The 18,009-nt window shown below is 42.8% G+C and overlaps 1 protein-coding gene across 7 annotated transcripts in view; it reads right to left on the bottom strand.

Moving 5' to 3' along the window:
• caska (calcium/calmodulin-dependent serine protein kinase a) overlaps positions 1-18,009 on the bottom strand; it is a 126,098-nt gene that overhangs the window by 11,903 nt on the left and 96,186 nt on the right. Inside the window, exons 13-23 of one of the 7 annotated variants that reach the window (XM_070838765.1) lie at positions 14,531-14,578; positions 11,971-12,051; positions 8,966-9,154; positions 8,777-8,855; positions 7,527-7,612; positions 7,327-7,395; positions 5,049-5,117; positions 3,858-3,893; positions 1,735-1,776; positions 994-1,190; positions 795-910 (exon numbers count right to left, since the gene is read on the bottom strand). In XM_070838765.1, the coding sequence (XP_070694866.1) occupies positions 795-910; positions 994-1,190; positions 1,735-1,776; positions 3,858-3,893; positions 5,049-5,117; positions 7,327-7,395; positions 7,527-7,612; positions 8,777-8,855; positions 8,966-9,154; positions 11,971-12,051; positions 14,531-14,578 (1,012 nt within the window). The remainder of the gene's footprint in view (positions 1-794; positions 911-993; positions 1,191-1,734; positions 1,777-3,857; positions 3,894-5,048; positions 5,118-7,326; positions 7,396-7,526; positions 7,613-8,776; positions 8,856-8,965; positions 9,155-11,970; positions 12,052-14,530; positions 14,579-18,009) is intronic. The other 6 variants (XM_070838766.1, XM_070838768.1, XM_070838767.1 and 3 more) reach the window with 6 other exon arrangements.

Here is an 18,009-nt window from a genome sequence, read left to right as displayed (position 1 = left end):
CATGGGGTCATAAGATACATTTGAGGTGTCAAACAATCACAGTCTTATCTTTCTAAGATAAATAAAAGAATAAAAAGGCATTTATTCCCAGCGAAGCAGAAAACAATGTAATATCACAAGATAAAAACAAAGTTTCTAAAGTCCAAAGTAAACTACTCAAAACTACTGGTGTCAGAACTAACAGCAAACAAAACCCTTTAACTACTGCCTTCTTCCATCTAAACCCTGCCTCTTAGCTCCGGTTGCAAACACACGTGATGAGTTTTTACCCCACAGACACATGGCAGTGATATCTGAGTAGTGAATCTACTGTATGTCCAGACGCCGCTAAGCATATCTGCTGCTGCTGTTTTTGATACCTCATGTATACTCAAGAGACAAATGGTAAGACACTCTGCTGCACACACAAAAGCACACGTGCACATCCTCACGCAGGATTGTTATTCAAAATGATCCCTGAACACGCAGAGATTTGCTGGCTCAAAACTGGTGTCCATATCAACGAGCTGCCCACATCTCCCTAAATTGCTCCTGTGCTCATATAAGATTTCTGCCACACTGGCAGCTTTTCCTGTCATTCCTGGCCGTCGCTCTGCTATTGGAGATGAACGCTACAAGATCCCATTCCATATGTGTTCCCTCTACAAACAGATGGATGGACAGACACACATGTTCACAAGCTCCCACTGTCACACTTAATGTAAACAGTATGTCACATGCATGCATGCTTGCAGCATGTTGTTTTGTGTGCACATGCATGTGATTATGAATGCGTGTGTGGGTTCAGGGTGTACCTGCGTTGTGCTTTGCCAAATATTTGTCTTTGTACTGCTTCTTCTTCTTGCCAAACCAGGTACAGCTGGCCTGCTGCTCCTGTTTGGTCTTCTCCATGGCTATACACGCCACTCGCCTGCAAACAAATTCAAGTGTTGAGCTCAAGGATTGTGGACGTGGATAAAAAGTTTCTCCGTAGCCTCGTCTTTCTGATCTCACCACTCCTGCAGCTCTGGCGACGGGATGAGGCCTGCTGTGCCATTTTTTGTGTTCTCCAGCTTGCCCTGCCACCAGTTGTGGTCGTCCTTGGAGATGATCTGGATGATGTCGCCCACTTGGAAGCGAATGCCGGCCTCCTTGCAGGGGATGAGTTCGTCTTTGGAGGGGTCGTATTCAAACTGAGCCCTCACATATATCTGCGGTGAAAAGCACATACTGTAGGTTAGACGATGGACCTAACCGAGGGGTGGGTGGGGGAGGTGGGTAGTTATGGTAGAAGTACAGAAAAAGAAAGAGAAATTTGACAGGCAGGAAGATAAGCGTGGCTGGATGCTGTATTTTCTTTTGCATATTGTGACAGTTGGGACCGAGTGGTGAACTCCCAGGGGGGTGAGAGCATCGGCGTACTTTGCCAGGCTGGAAAGTGGTTTCCAAGGGAGGGCTCTCTCCAGCGAGATAAACCCAGACACTGTCGGGCTATTAATGAGCCTCCAAACGCACTGGTAATTACGGCACAGGCATTGTCTATGTGTCCATGGGTTCAAAACAACAATCATTACCCTCACAGCCGTTTGTCGCTGCCTTTAATGTCTGTCTGCCTCTAATCTACACTCTGTGTGAAGGTGAGCTGCTGGAAGTGTTTGGGACAACAGTGTAAAAGTGGTTGCTGTGTTTCTTATTGTGTTCACTGAGTGCAGGCAGGGGTAGTTTAAGGGAGGGGTGGGAGAGGCTGTCTCTTACCTTTACAGACATTTTGTCCTTGATTGGAGGTCTGGATACAATCTAGGATGTGAAAGCATCACACACATCATGCACCAAAACGGCTATGCAATGTCTATACAGCAGTATGGTGGCCTAGGCTGGTGGAGGGGATAACAGGCCGGGGGCTGATGGTGGTGAGACGGGACGAGGAGGTACAACTCCTACTTTGGAGCGATAACACTTTTATCACATAGCACATTTACTTCCCGTCAGTAGATCTGAAACTATGAAACAATTCAATGGTATCAAGCTCTGCAGCCCTGAGACCGTCTAGCACAGGGTTATTCAACTAAAACTCAAAAAGGTCCAGTCAGAGAAAATGTATTAGAGCAAAGGTCCAGAAGATCATAATGTCTAACTTGAGTTAGTGTGATATATGTTGATGGAGCCTAGTAGTTGTATCAACGTCTGCATCAATAACTGACTGTCAAATCAAATAAATTCAGTAAGATTCAAAAACATTTGGACAATATTCATATTTAACAGATACATAATACTGTAGATGGGTAGAACGTTCTCGTCTCATTAAATAAGAGAAAATAAATAACAGTTTTTGAATAACTGTACGTCTTAAAATAAAGCTCATAACTTGAGATAAATAAAGTTTAGCAGCAGCTTTTCGTCTGTCCCCTCGCCTCTTAACTTTAGTCTGCATGCAGAGCGGAGATGTTTAGCGCCTGGAATGCTTCTTTGGAACTTCTTTGGCTGAGTAGCTTCACGTGGGATGGCTTAACTCGAATGCAGTTGGTCTGTGCGTTTCCTGATCTGCTCAACCAATGCAGTAAACACTAGAAAAGCTGCGCCGGTTGGAATAGAAGCGTCTTGTCGAATTTATAATCCCCTTCTAATTTATTGATAATAGGTCTGGGTCCATAGTGACCTATGGTCTAGCATGTGATGTCAGAGGTCTGTTGTGGACTCTACTGCCCTCTGCTGGTAGCACCTGCTGCTACATTGTTGGTACTTAATCTCACAACAGTAAATGACATGAGAGTCTGATTTGGATCAGTATTGTCCTGAAAGTCAGGACGGTGCACACATATAAAGACACTGTGATGGGATGACAGTCATGGAAGATTGTTAGGCTGACAATACATTTTAGTTGGCTTAAAATAGAGGTAGCGGTATCTGCTCAGACCGCCAAATGTTACTGCAACAGCCATGAATCCATATCTGACTGCGGATCAGCGTTCAGGGGTGATCTCTTGGCTGTGCAGGGTCTAACAATGCCTGTGCCATTCTTACCACACATACAGTTAAAGTGGGGGTTCTGTTACAGGGGGCTTGGGCACACGTGTCAGTATAGGGCGACAAAAACATATTCTGACAGTCAAATCATTTGTTTCAGCCATTAATAAAGCAAAAATGCTGAACATGCTCCTTTAAAGTATCGGTATTTGCTGCTTCTCCCTCTTTCATATCAAATACTTCTGGACTGTTGGCAAGAAAATACAAGCAAATTGAGGGTATGACCTTAGTATTTTTTTAATTTTCTGACATTTTGTGGCCTCAACAATTTCAATTAACCAAGAAAATAACTGTAAACATAATAATTAGTTGCAGTCGAATCTGAGTGGATCCAAGCAGAACTCTGTGTGATTTGGTGACATACTTGGCCTGGGTCTCTGGCTTCCTTTACTAAACAGATTTGAAAACCATTCTGTTCTCCTCTGGTGCTTGAAGGGAAACATTACCATCTTCAAATCAATAAAATCTTATTCCTCTAAACCAAGCTCAGTCTGAATCCTGAAGCACGCTGTCCGCTCCTCTCTTTGCTACGGACGGCTGAACGGCTGCAGCATATTTTAGTAGAACTTAAATTCAAAGCAGTTTGGAGTGGGCTCAAACTCCAATATTTCTTCTATCAAAAGGAGGTCAGAACTCGGCCACTCGCACCACGAGTCAAAGTCTGAACAGTCTGGGGATCGGTCTGTAAACAAAACTACTACTTTGTAAATGAATCAGAATTATTGTGATGAGTGTTGTGAAGCAGAAAGGAGGGTTAGGGAGACATCAAGACGTACACTTTGTAATAAAAGGGAGGGATGCAACATTATCCTGTTTAAGTGAGTACAGGTGTTGAGTAAGTGGCTTTTATTCACCTGTCGACCTTTGGGCTGAATGGTGGATGGCAGGTCCTGCGGAGGGAAACCATTGATGACAGAGAGACACGGTTAAAGCAAGATACAAATATTAGACTAACAGGGAATAAAAGGATTGTACAGGGCCCAGAGGGTCCCGAAAGGTGACATCTTTCTATCGTGCACAAACAAGAAAATAAACTAGAAATTCATCTTTTAAATATTACTTTTCTCTCTCAAAACTGTCACTACACTTACACTGAGTTAAAAGAATGTCTCTGTGTAGTAGTTTTGTATTGCTGTACATTATATTATTGATTGTTGTTGTTGCATTATCATGTAAGCAGCATTTTAATGCAGCTGTTGAGGTGGAGCTCATTTTACCTGGTTTAGATACTGTTGGGGAATTTAAAGGCGCCCACTGAGCATCAATATTCATTCTCTACATAGAGACACTTGTGAAGTTGCACACAGGATAACTCATTTGTTACCACAAGATAATCATCTTGTGCGCACAAGATAAAAAAAACAAACCTTTTTCGGGACTTGAGGGACTCAGTAGGAGTCAGATATCCTCTTTCGGGACTTAAAACATGCGTTAACATTCATCTGCAATCTAGCTACTGCTCTTGCAAAATATATACAGAAAGGAAAGTGGAAAAGACGACAGTAACTCTCATCTGTTAAAGCAGATGTGGCTGTGGAGCAACCAAGCAAGCGGAGCAAGCAAAGCAGCTGCATCATCAGCACGACCGCAGTGTCTGTCTAGAGCCTTGGCAGAGAAAACAAAGGAGCTGCAGGACCTGATTAGGTTTAGTATAGTGCACAGCAGGAGCCTCAAGTGTGTCCCCTGCAGCATCGTGACCACAGGAGGCCGAGTGCGTTGTGTCAACAATGAGGCACAGCACGCGGCAGGCTTTACAGGCACACCAATTTGTTAACTGAGATATCGGACACGGGGGCCTTTGGCTCAAAGGGATGCACAGGGAGAACGACGAGGGATCGAGTCGTGAGATCTACTGTACGACCTGCCTACTGCTACTACTACTGTAACAACCTGCGATAAGTGAACATCTACACGGACAAACAGATCGACAGACGGACATTTAAAATACCACGACACATCAATGACGCATCGGAGGGGGAGAGGGGAGAAATGGCTGTGGGTCTGTCTGAGGGGTTTCTCTGGGGGCGGGGGGGGGGGGTCCTTACCAATATAGAACTGTTAATGCTGGAGTGGCCATTGGCAGGGGACTGCCTGGAGGTGGTGGGGGACTCTTTCTGAAATAAGACACACAGGTCAGCAGGGCACACACACACACACACACACACACACACACACACGTCTCATATTTATGATATCTTCTGGCCACATGCACACAATTCAACACACACACACACACACACACATTCCTGGGCAGCGACCGGAGGTGATGGAGAAGGTACATTTGTAGAACACAGTAGAGACCCACCACAGCGCTGACGTAGTGAAATGCGTCAACAAGACTTGGCAGACAACATCATCAGCAGCAGCAGCCCTTTAGCCTGCACGTCCTTACACCACCACAAGAGGGCGGTAGACAGACATGGGATACTCATGTGAGCAGCCGAGACCATGAGGTCATCCCTAATAACAGACCATCACCGCTCAATATCTGTGCTCACAGAGCAGACAGTGTGTGCTGGAGGGCCAAAAGACATTAAATTACAGTCAAATAAATGCTAAATGCATGAAGTGATTTGTTAGATAATCTCAAATATAAGGATTAACTATATAGAATGAATTGTGAAAATCAAATGAAAATTGAGAAGATGGCACGGTGACTGAAATATTAAGTTTTTGCATTGATAATGTATAAATGCACTCTGAAATCTGAATTATAAGCAAAAAAGAAAGAGGAAAGAGAGCCTCTAAACAAATAAATCATTCAAAAGTGAAATGACAAATCACTTTGATGTATAAATTGATGATTCCAAATTCTTTTGATGTCGAAAAATTGAGGTTTGGGAATCATGAAGTTTGACTTGGTTGTGCTTTCTGTCTTCAGCTAAAAATCAAAGCAGGGCTGTGGTTTGTATTTATGACTTTTCAGAATAAAAGCTCTGTTGTGGAGTGCCAACAATTTAGCCTAAATAAAGACAACCACAATAACCGTCCCATTTTTAGAATCTTGACACTGGTGTCCAATATCTTCCTCAGTCCATTTTAAAAATAATCTCACTAATTACATACAAGGTTTACATGGCTTGGTGCCACAGTACGTTGGCAGACTCCAGTTTGTCCCAAAAGGCCTTATAGATCTGCTGATTTAGCCCTTACAGCTGTTCCAGAGTCTCTGACAAGGGGAAGTAAAGCTTTTATACCAAGACATGTAGTCTTGGTATAATGATATTGTTTTATGTTGGAATTATTGGTTTCTACTTCTTTTATGCTGAGTTACTTATAGCACTGTATATTTCGACTTTACTTCTCTCCAGTGGAAAGATTTTGATGCTCTTTGCTTGAAAAGTGCTATATAAATTACGCAATTATGTTATGTATTAATGTATGCTTGTGGATCAGTGGTTTACAAAACACATTGAAGACACAAGGTCAAAAGAGCAGCCTGGCATCAGGAGGAAGACAAGACTCCACATTGACAATAAATACACAAGCAATCGATAGAGCAACCAACAGTACACAACACAGTATAATTTAACATAATATAATCATTGAAAGTTTGAGGCATTTAGTGGCAGAGAGGCACAACTGAGCTCTTATTCTAAAAAATGCACACCTTTTCTATGCAGTGTGTGAGTGAGGACAGCTGAGCCTCCTGTCAGTCAACACACAGTGTGGACGTTTCATTTAATGACTGGACCTCCAGATTTATCCATGTGTTAGGGCAGACTGTGGCCGAGTGTGTTTAAACCATATGTATCTACGTCTCTGTGTGTGTGTAAGTGTGTAAGTGTGTGTGTGTGTGTGTGTGTGTGTCAACAGCTGTTTAAACAGGTGATGAACACAGTAACAGAAATGCCTTACACATTCATTCTGTCGAGCTCACAGTGCTTGTTTCGTTGGAAGTATGCATTAGGTATGCATTTTTTTGCTGCAAACGGGAAACTTGTATGGTGTTTCTGTTATTCTGTCCACCCCTGCAGTGTGTGTCGACTGTGTTTACAGTTGCTGTGATTGGTCCGTGGGCAGGAGCAGGATGGGATCACACAGAGAGGTGTGGCTCATTCCTGGACCACACGAGGGGGAGGGGTGGTTCCGGTATCTTGGTTGTGAAATTGGTGTGCTGAATATCTGACCCAGCCCCAGCAAAACACAGCAAAACACACACACACACACACACACACACACACACACACACACACGCCATACACACCACATACTAGGGTTGTACGCACAGTAACCAGGCAAGCAGTTAGTAATCAGATCAGGAGCAGTAAAGATGGGAGGAGGGGATGAGGAAGAGGAAGAGGATGAGGAAGAGGTGTTTACCTCACACGAGGAGCCCTGCGTCCGATAACTTGGCACTATTTTAAAGGTGATGCTGCCTCGCATCTCCCTCTGTGGACACACAAACACACATTCAGTGAGTTTTCTCATGACATTTTGCTGATTAGATAATATTGTAGAGATACACTGAAGCATAGACCCAACACATCCGCACACACACTCACACACACACACACACTCACCAGCATCTTCTGCAGCTGCTCAACAGTCTGGTTGGCGACACTGATGCTGTTGATCTCCCTGATCTCATCTCCTACATGCAAGGTTCCTGAAAGAAAAAAAAAAAAGAGAGAGAGAGAGAGAGACAGGAGGAGAGAGAGACCAACATGTAATCAAACCTTTCTCCTCAGTACACAGCCACACTGCCACACACACACACACACACACACACACACACACACACACACACACACACACACACACACACACACACACACACACACACACACACACACACACACACACACACACACACACTCCTATTTAACCCTTGTATGGTTTGTGGGCCCGATTTCATCCGTTTTCATGTTCTTTATCAAAAGAAAAATGATGCGATTAATAATTTTTTCAAACTCAGACTCATCAATATGAGCCAAGGCCAATCAGTCTGAGTTTGAAAAAAGAATTAATCGTATCATTTTGCTCTTCCCACAGACCCGAACACCATACAAGGGTGAAGTGATGATGAAGCAGCAGTTTCATATTGTCCATTAAGAGCAGAAGACTTTCCTGTAGACTTACATTAATAATAATAACAACATGATATCTGATGCAAACTAAACCATATTCTATGAATTAAATGACATGCAAGACAAGTGATGTGGTCATATTTTGACACTGGCAGTGAATCAGCACCAGTCACAACAGACAAAGCTAGTACTATGACCAGAGGACCTCAGGTGATTTAGAAGCCCCCCCCCCATCCCGTCTGTGCTTCGTGTGGCACATTCACACAGGATAAGCAGCAATGTCTGTATTTTACTAAAAGTTACTGACATTATCCCCTGATATGATGTCATGGCTCTGCGTAAATCAGCCAAACACACCATATAACCCAAAATACTGTCAAAACATTCATTTATTGCCGACGCAGCCTCCATAATTCTGAAGCCGGCAGGCTGATTCTCACGGGACTGATATTATGACATGGCTTGGCTGCTAGGTATTTTGCAGTACAGTTTTTATTTGACAAATTACAGACACGTAGATGCACATGGGACTGGCATCACAGAGGCCGTCCTAAATTATTACAAATTACTAGAGTTTCCAAGGTAACACTCGTACTGTGTGAAGATTTATGAGATGTATCATAAGCACTTTTCTTTTGTGGTATCTGGACTACTTTACAAGTGATGATCATGATAGGAAGCCATTTGTAAACACCCTTTGCCGAGGTGCAGGGATAAATGTCAGTTGTGGGAGGGAAGTGTACCTTGTCTGTGGATCATTCCCCCGTGCATTATCCTTGCAACGATGCAGTGGTTTGAGTCGTTCATCTTCAGCGTGATACCCTGCATTAACACACATGCAAATCTGAACCAGTGTCTAAGGGCCTAACAAAAAGCTCCAGTGTCAACTCAGTCAAAATGTGTGAGCACAATAAACATGTCCAACAGCGTACCATGGGCTCGTCTGTGTTCTTCTGGAACTGGACAAGGCGGACTCTGGTGACGTTCTCAAGGTCCATGTCTCCGTTGGTGCTCTCTGGAGAGTCTCCGTTCAGGTAGGGTGAGGTGGGTGGAGGGGTCACCCTCAGAGCCTCGTCACTGTAAACCTCGTGGGCCACCACGTCGTGGGCCTGCAACAGGGCCTGTGAACATATACCCACAGACGCAGAGTCAGAGTGAGGCCTGCCTCAGACTTTATAGGGAAACAAATGCAGTAGATGTGTATTACTCTTCCTGCATTACACATTAAGTGCATTAAACGTCCACTTTGGATTTTAATTTAACTACTGGGTGGGGAATATCAAATCATTTTAAAATCATTTAGGTTTTAAGCATTATTCCCTCATTGCTGTGCATTTGCTCCCAGTACTTTGTTTGCTCTTGTTGATAAAATAATCAGGCTGGCAGCAGATCGATGTGGCTGAAACAGATGCTCATTCTCAGCATGAAGTCTCAGACACATTTTCCACCAGAATACCAACAACTTGCTTCGTGCTGCCTCATTTGAATGAAGCACCTCTACATGGTGCAGGGGTGGGACAGCACATAGCTGGGCAAGGCCAATTTCAAGACCAGGACTAGATCTGCACAACACGTGCGGCCTCAGGTAACAAATGGAACGTGCAATTTCAGCTCATAAAGTCGACTCAAGCACAGTCCACCTCGACAAAGAGAGAGTAATCTTTTGTTTTGTAACTGCATTCATTTTTATATTTAAAACAAATCCAGCAGCTATCCTGAAACCCCCAAAACAGAAACCACTTCATTCTCCAGTCACAGTGCCGAGGAGCATTTACATCCTGACTTTGTCTAAGTCTCTACCATCGTTAAAGGTACTCCCCCCTTTTCCACAGGTGCCTTCGGCCCGTAGCCCCTCTGTCTGTTTGAGCCAAAGCAGCATGTGTTGTGTAGCTGCAGAGCCCGCCGGTGCCTCGCGCCCGCAGAGTGTTCGACTCCACTCTTCTGACAGCCAAAGACACCCCTGAGTGGCACTTTAACAAACCAGTCTGAACTTCAAAGACAGCAATCAAACCGCCACAAAGGCGAAACCTGTCACTGTCTTCCCTCAGCATCACACACACGCACGCACGCACGCACGCACGCACGCACGCACGCACGCACGCACGCACGCACGCACGCACGCACGCACACACACACACACACACACACACACACTCCTGGCGAAGGAGAGCAGATCAGACAGGCAGAGACATGAAGGCAATGGCAGCGTCTCTAACTTTCATGTCAAACTACATCACACGCAAAAGAATCTTCATGTTCTGAGACGTAGTCTTGGAGGTGTGATTGCGCCTTAATGAGGTCGGGGTTAGGGGGTTAACTAATCCTTCCATGTCGTGTGGGTGCGTTTGAGTGAATGCGAGAAAGCTGTAAAAGAAAAGCAGCCAAAAAATAAGATAAGCGAGAAAGAGTGCAAGATAACAAGAAGCAAAGCGAGAGAGGGACAGGGTAGAGATTTTAAGATTAACTGATGCGTCGTTTCAATTCTCTGAAAAAAAAAGACTTCCAAGCAACACTGCTGTGAATTTCATGAGCACCTAGGGGATGCCTGAGCTTTGTGGCCTGTTCAGATCGGAGGTTTTCCTGTTGTTGAGATGATGTAGAAATCACGCAGATCCTGTTGTTGATATAGTAGGAGGAATGAAAAGGTCATTTCTAAAGGTCACTGTACAGTAGGTTTCCCTTTTGACAGGAAAAAACTAAAGCCATGCACAGTGATAGTATTTGCTGGAGGAGGTTTTTAAGGGGGGGGCACTGGTGAAGCCACGGGACAGCTACACTGCTTTGGTTGAATCTCGCTTAAGTTAACGCTTAAAGAAATCGTTCAACATTTTGAGATAAACTGATTCCCTTCTTTCCAAGAGCTAGACATGAGAAGATCGACACCGCTGTCATGTCTGTGCATTTAGCAAAGCTAGAGCCACCAGTTTCAGTAATCTGAGAGTGTCTTTGTCAAATGCTGCTTCTAGATTAAAAAAAAAAATCGGGCAATTTGACAACTGCATCTGCTGAGGAGGATCCTGAAACCACTCAGCGACACGGTTAGCTTAGCGATTGCCCAGAAACCTCATGGTGTTGAGAGGCCAAGAAATAGTAACATAACCCACCAAAAACCACAGCTAATCATTTTTCCATTTATCTTTTTGTTTTGAGCTGACATTACTAGTTGCACCCCCCAGTTTCCAGTTACTATGCAAAGGTAAGCTAAGTTACACACCTCTCGGCTTTACCTCTGCACAAAAAGACAAAAGAGTGGTATAGATTTTCTTTTCACTTGTGGAAAGAACATAACAATAATTATATTTGATGATTATAAGTGTTAATGAACTAGTGAGGACTGTGCTATGAAATCTGTTATTTCTAACTACTGAACCTTTTTCTCTGTGCTCTCACTTGAACACATTGGAATGTTGAGCACGACGGTGCCTCTTTTTCTTCCTCCCCACGTCAGTTTGCACTCTATGAGGGAGCCAGGCCTCTGACCTGACACAGCACATCGCATCAGACACGCCTTGTTGACCTCCATCCGCACCTCCCCTCCTCGCCCACTCACAGTCCGGACCCTCTCATTTCAATCATCTTGATCACTGATCTTTTCTCATTCTTAGTCACTTCATTTTCATACAGTCCCCCTCCCACTTTACACTCACCCCCCTCTCTGCTGGTCTGTCCGTCTGATATTGAGCAGGTCACTGATCACAGAAGAAAATCAGACACATTACTGTGATAGGATTAACAGGGGGGGCCGCTGACAGCCCTAGAGTGACTTTCCTTTGCCAGGATTAACCCTTGCTGCTCAGATCCTCAAACCCACACAGTTGAAACAAATGTATTCCAGCAGAACAACTGCTAAAAACCATCTGCATCTAAAAAGTTGCACAAATAAAACATAGCGGCTGGCATGAATTGTGTGTATGTGTGTGTGTGTCTTTTGACTTACCATGAAATGTGGCTGGGTCAGTATCCGTCTGAGCTCTTTAGCTTCGTGGTTCTCTGGGTAGCAGGAGATCTCTTCCAGTACCTGAGGATGCAGAGAGAGAGAAAAGCATTGTTTTGTTTTTAAGCCACCGGAGTTGCTGTTGCTGTTGTTGCTGTTGTTCGTCTTTGCACGTTGTTCGTCTTGGAATGGCTCATACATACACACTCGCAGCTAACAGCTACCGCACTGTACCTGCTGCACCTTGAACAGTGTATGGACAGCGGCCCGACAACCTCATACTCTCCCTCAAACTCTACCAGACACCACCTCCTATACCTCCACAGCCAATGCAAGAGCAACTTTAGGCGCCACTCAGCAAGTCAGGGAAACTGATTCAGGTTTTGCCCCTCCTCCTGCCTCTTGCCCTTTTGACGTGACTTGGTTTGATGTCTGCTCCAGTTATGTTGCGCCTGACTGGTGAATGTGGCATTGTAAAGGTGAGGCCTCTGACGGGGGGTATGTGTGCGAGTACTACTGAAACCTGCACTGTGGAGTTATGATGACCTCTCTTCCTGAGGTACACTCAGAAGGGGGGTGTAATTTACGAGTATATGTACATTCAGGTATTCATAATCTCTAAACTGGAATAATTGTGTTTCCTCGTCACACTCACTAGACAACACTCATTGGCATATCAAAACCATAGGCTGCAATGGCAAGCTTGTACTGACTGCTGACAAGAGAAGATGGTCGGGCTTTTTCACAGCATGCAGAGAAATGGGAACAGAAACTAAAGATATAAGTTTGTGCCTTGAGGACAAGAAAATTATTGTACAGTCAACCATTATCCACTACACCTCACTACAGAAATATCCTTCATCGTCATGCTGCCTGTCCCACATGAAATGAATTACAGTTTATCATAATGCTTTGTATTTAATTACAGGAGATAAAATAGCAACTTTTAGGCTGGCAACAAGTACACTATCATTTTTATTTCTAAAGATCACGTCTTCTCTCACATTTAAAACCAAAGCTGCCACTGTCGCCTAATGCTGCTCATAGGGATTCTTGACTTCTTAAATCGTTGGGTCTCTCTAAATTAAAGAGATAATTAGAGAATTAAAAGTTTGGTCTGACCTGCTCATGAGATGACATTTGTTATTAATTGCGCTACATTAATAAAATTGATTGATTGATTGAGTTCCCCCTCAGATATATATATATATATATATATATATACTCATCGTGGGACTCTCTCTCTCAAATGATCTTGAGTAGTGATCTTTTCTCAGTCCTCATCACTTCAGTTTGTTATCAATACACTTGTAGCTGGGACACACACACACACACACACACACAGTAACTTAACTTAAACAGGTTACAGGGAGCACAGAACTAAGTAGCTCACTTTGATGCCCATATAGAACAAGGTTGCTACAACAATAACCATTTGTGGAATAAAAACCAGGGTATGTTACCACAATAGCATATTAGTGCCATTGCAGGTTACATAAATAAACAAATAGATAGATACTACAGAACCATTGGAGAAAAAAAATCTAAGAGTAGACTTTTAATTTTGAGAAAAGAATATTTGGATATTCTGAGTGGTAATTATTCAAGAAAAAACAGACAAATATTTGAGAAAAAAAAAACACAACTACGATATCATCTGAGATTCAAGTGGGAAGTTTGAGAAACGATAAAGTAATACATTTATGCGACGAAAGCTCGCCATGCATTATCAAACGATCGTCGGCAAAAACACATGGCGAGCGGCTGGATCTGTGGTGTGAAGAGGATGTCTTTTCCTCGTAAATTTCATTTTTCTCATAAATTTACGACTTCAATGTCTTTCTGGCTCCATGTTGTATTTTCTATTCTATTTTCTCTCTGTACATGTTAGATTTTTCCTACAATGGCTCTACTGTTCAATTGCAGTGTAACTATTATTCTCACATTATTAAACATGATTAAATCTCCAGAGACGCAGCAGAGAGTTGTCAGACAAATCTTTTCTTACCTCTGAAAGCAGTAAAACACACTTTAATAAAATGTTACTGTTGTACACACACAAGAAACGGTACAGCTAAATATGGTGCTGCTCTTGTCTTCCAAGGATGTGATATTGAGGGTTTGAACCATCTCTCCTGCTTTTATTTGTGTTTTATTGATGTTTTCTAAGAGGTGATTAGATTACGTGGAGCAGCTGCATGTACAGTATTGTACTTGGCAGGTGTACGAGTTATTGTGGCACTTTGGCTCAGCGTTTATTGTCAGTTTATTTGTTCGAGTGTACAGACATCACATGTGTATTTCATTGAAGTATGATAAATTCATTTCTGTGCACCCCAAGAAGTTTCTTCATCTAAACGAACAAACCTCAAACAAATATTCTTGTCTGAGTCACAAAAATTTGGATCAAACAGGGACAGGAAGCAGCAGCACAGCAGTGACCTCCTTTGATATCATCCTGATTTTCACTTCCCCTCAGTCCAAACCACCTCCAGTTCAGCCTTGCACTCTACTCATTAGCACTGTGGACACGACAGCGGTGTGTTGAGGTCTTGGTGCTTACATATTCCAGATGTTTCAAAGCTCCACTTGCTTCGCCTTGGGAGGAACTCTTAAGTGGAGGAAGACACAGGAAGAAGGGTTATACAAGCTGTTGACTGTCTTTTTTAGAGAGCTCACAGGTGAAGGTGAATGATGTCAGGGCAAAGTCAGACTCCGCCCCTGCCTTTAATCAATGCCAGCCGATCTGAACGGGCTGTGAATTAGGGCAGTTTGTGAGATTAGCATCTACAGCCAAAGCAGTTAACTTCACTCCCAAACCAACCTTTTCAGCTGAGGAGCTTGGAGGTGAAAAAAAAACAAACAGGTGTATTAGTGGAGTCAGAACAAAGCTTGGTTGAAGCACCTCATCAGTACTGTTGGGCCGTTGGAAGCTGCAGTCTGATTGGTTCAAAGCATTTCAGTGTTAGCCAGAGAGAATCAGTGGAGACATAGGTGAAACAGAGGAGGAGGAGGAGGAGGAGGAGGAGGAGGAGGAGGGGGTAGTCCCCAATGCCACAACTAAGATTAAATGAGTTAATTTGAGGTGAAACTGTACTGAAGGAGTCTGAGGACAGCATTCCACAGCCATCTCAGGACTACTGCTGCTTAAAGTTCAGTCAGGCAATAAGACAATAAGGATCTTCCCGCACGGTTGTATAATGTAGTCAGGTAAGGGTCAAGTGGATGAGCGATGAACACTTTTTGGACTTGCTTTTCTGTTTGATACGTCATACATGATGTACGATCACTTCTACCTTTATGAAACTCCGTCAACAAAAACCATTGATGAATTCTTTGAGTTTTACACATTATCAATAAAGTTGGATTTGACTGAGGTTCCTAGTTAGTAGGACTGTAGATAAGTTGTCATCATAGTAATTTACTGCCAGTGATGCATCGGCACAGCTATTCCTCTCATGTCATGATCCAAATGGGTCTGTGGTTCATGTGGGCCTGGATTATTTGGTCACAAAGTGATTGCACATACATCCTCAAGTCAATTACATACTGACAATGTATTATACTTATAATTATAGTATCTGTAAAGTGGACTTTGTGAGCTGTATTGTTTGAGTTTCAAAAACATGCACGAAATCACTTAAATCACCTTTTTCAAGACTATCAAAACAACAGTCATGTGTTAATATGTACAGTGAAACTATAGCTATATTTGCTGTAATCATTCTTCTTGTTAATAAAGAAGGCCAGTTGTAATTTGTTTTTAATGTAGGTGACTGGAGACAAATCCACAGCCCTTGTTTGGGAAAAATGTATTATGTTCGCCACACTGGTGAAAATGGATAAAAGAGAGTTGTAGAAAGGCAGAACGCATGTGGCATCAAACCAAACTCCAGGTGCACTACGATATTTTTAAAGACAGACTTCACATTTACAACTTTGAATTTCTCTGAGATTTTTGACAAAAACTAAAGTAACGCACACACTTTACTGTTGTTGACAGACTAACAAACCCTTCAGCATCAGTCCCCCCTGAACTGCTATCCACTTTGCATCCTTTTTTTTACAGAGAAAATAGTAAAGATCAGACAGAAAATCTGTAACTTGTCTCTGTATATCACCTGTGCCTCCTCATAAAACCACGTCTGTTGAATTGACACTTTTTCAAACTGCAGATTGCGCAGCCTTGACAGACATTGTGTGTAATCTGAGACACACTACCTGCTGCCTTGATATCTTGCCTACAACCTTTTTTAGAGATATATTGCAAATTGTCATCAGTTGAGTCGGGCCTTTTTCCCAGGGCCCTGAAGACAGCAGCTATTAAACCTCTCTTGAAAAAATCTAGATTCTTCAGTGATAAATAACTACAGACCAATATCAAGCTTGCCCTTTCAGGGAAAGGTCATTCAGAAGGTTGTTTTCCTGCAGCTCAACACCTTCCTGATGCAAAATAATTTCCATCCATCTGAAATCAAAAATCTCCGTTCAAATTTTATTGTCTTTGGCCTCCAAACATGAAAGATTAAAAGTCAGCGCTCATCTTGACTCCATGAAATTAAAGCCCACTCACCAAGCCAGAAATCTTGGTGTTATAATGGACTCTGACCTAAATTTCAATTCCCACACAAAAACAATCATCAAATCAGCCTCCTACCACCTTAAAAATACAGCCAGAATTAAAAGATGTTTGTCTAAACAAGATACAGAAAAAATGCATTCATGCATTTATCTTCAGCAGGCTGGACTGTTGCAGTAGTGTCTGCACGGGTCTTAAAAAGAAAATCAGTTAGAGACCTGCAGCTTGTCCAGGATGCAGCGGCCACAGTCCTCACTAACACCAAGAAGGTGGAGCACATCACCGCGGTTCTTAAATCCCTCCGCTGGCTTCCAGTGTGTCAAAGGATAGATTTTAAAATCCTGTTACTTGCTTACAAAGCAATAAATGGTGTTGGACCCAATCACATGTCTGATTTACTTGTAAGGTATGAGGCGTCCAGACCCCTCAGGTCATCTGGTGCAGGTCTACTACTAGAATCAGAGCCAAGCAAGGTTAGTTTCTATGCCCCCTAGTTAGGGAACAAGCTTCCTGAACACCTAAGGTCTGTTAAAACTGTCAGTGTATTTAAATCAGGCCTTAAAACATTACTGTTTACTGTGGCTCTCCAATAATAGAGCTGCATAACCTCTTTTAATTTGGAACTATTTATACATGTGCTTTTATTGTCTTTTAATGCATCTTCCCTTAAGCCTCAACTATTTATGTTCTTGTGCTTTTATTATCTTTTACATGCAATTTAATGTTTCTGTGTCTTTTATTGTGTTTTCTGTCCCCGTAAAGCACTTTGAATTGCCTTGTGTCTGAAAGGTGCTATACAAATAAATTTGCCTCTTTATCTGAAGTTATTATGATACTTTAAAAGATTTGTATAAGTGGAGTTATTTGAGGTAGTTACCCAGAGTCAGTGTATTACCGACAGTGGACGGCGGACAGCAAGTTCCCAGTTTAGAGAAGCACAGATGCTGAACAATGTGCTGCTATGGGGGATTTTTGAATGTTTTACCTTTATGTCAGACAGCCTTTTCTGCCAGGGAACTGAAGCCGCATGAATCCACATCTATGCTCTCTTCAAAACTGCCCAACTCTTTTGATAGAAATCGCCATTTTTCTCCACAGAAAGCAGGTGTTGCTGGTCTACAGCTGCCTTGATTAACAAATTAAGTCAGATTGGATCCAAACTACCCCTTAAAAGCCCCAAAGTCACACAATGACACAGGCAAACTGACTGGTCCTGGCAGCAGGAGACTTGCAACTGTCATATTCTGCATGGAAAAATTACTGTATTTGTCAAAGGATTGTGGTGGTTTTAAAGAGAGGATCTGTCAGCAGCCATGTAAAGCAGTGGAAATATTCTAAACACAGCTGATATAGATTTATTAGGTGGGATATTTTTAGGTGGCTAAGATGCATTTTTCTGCTGTCCCTGTACACAGCATTACATTACATACCATCTGTGCTGGGACTTCTGCCTGCTTCTCCAA

Source organism: Pempheris klunzingeri, chromosome 10, assembly GCF_042242105.1.
Source record: "Pempheris klunzingeri isolate RE-2024b chromosome 10, fPemKlu1.hap1, whole genome shotgun sequence".
In the NCBI taxonomy this organism is placed as follows: domain Eukaryota; kingdom Metazoa; phylum Chordata; class Actinopteri; order Acropomatiformes; family Pempheridae; genus Pempheris; species Pempheris klunzingeri.
Note: the sequence above shows the minus strand (reverse complement) of the source record. Positions and strands in the feature narration are given on the sequence as shown.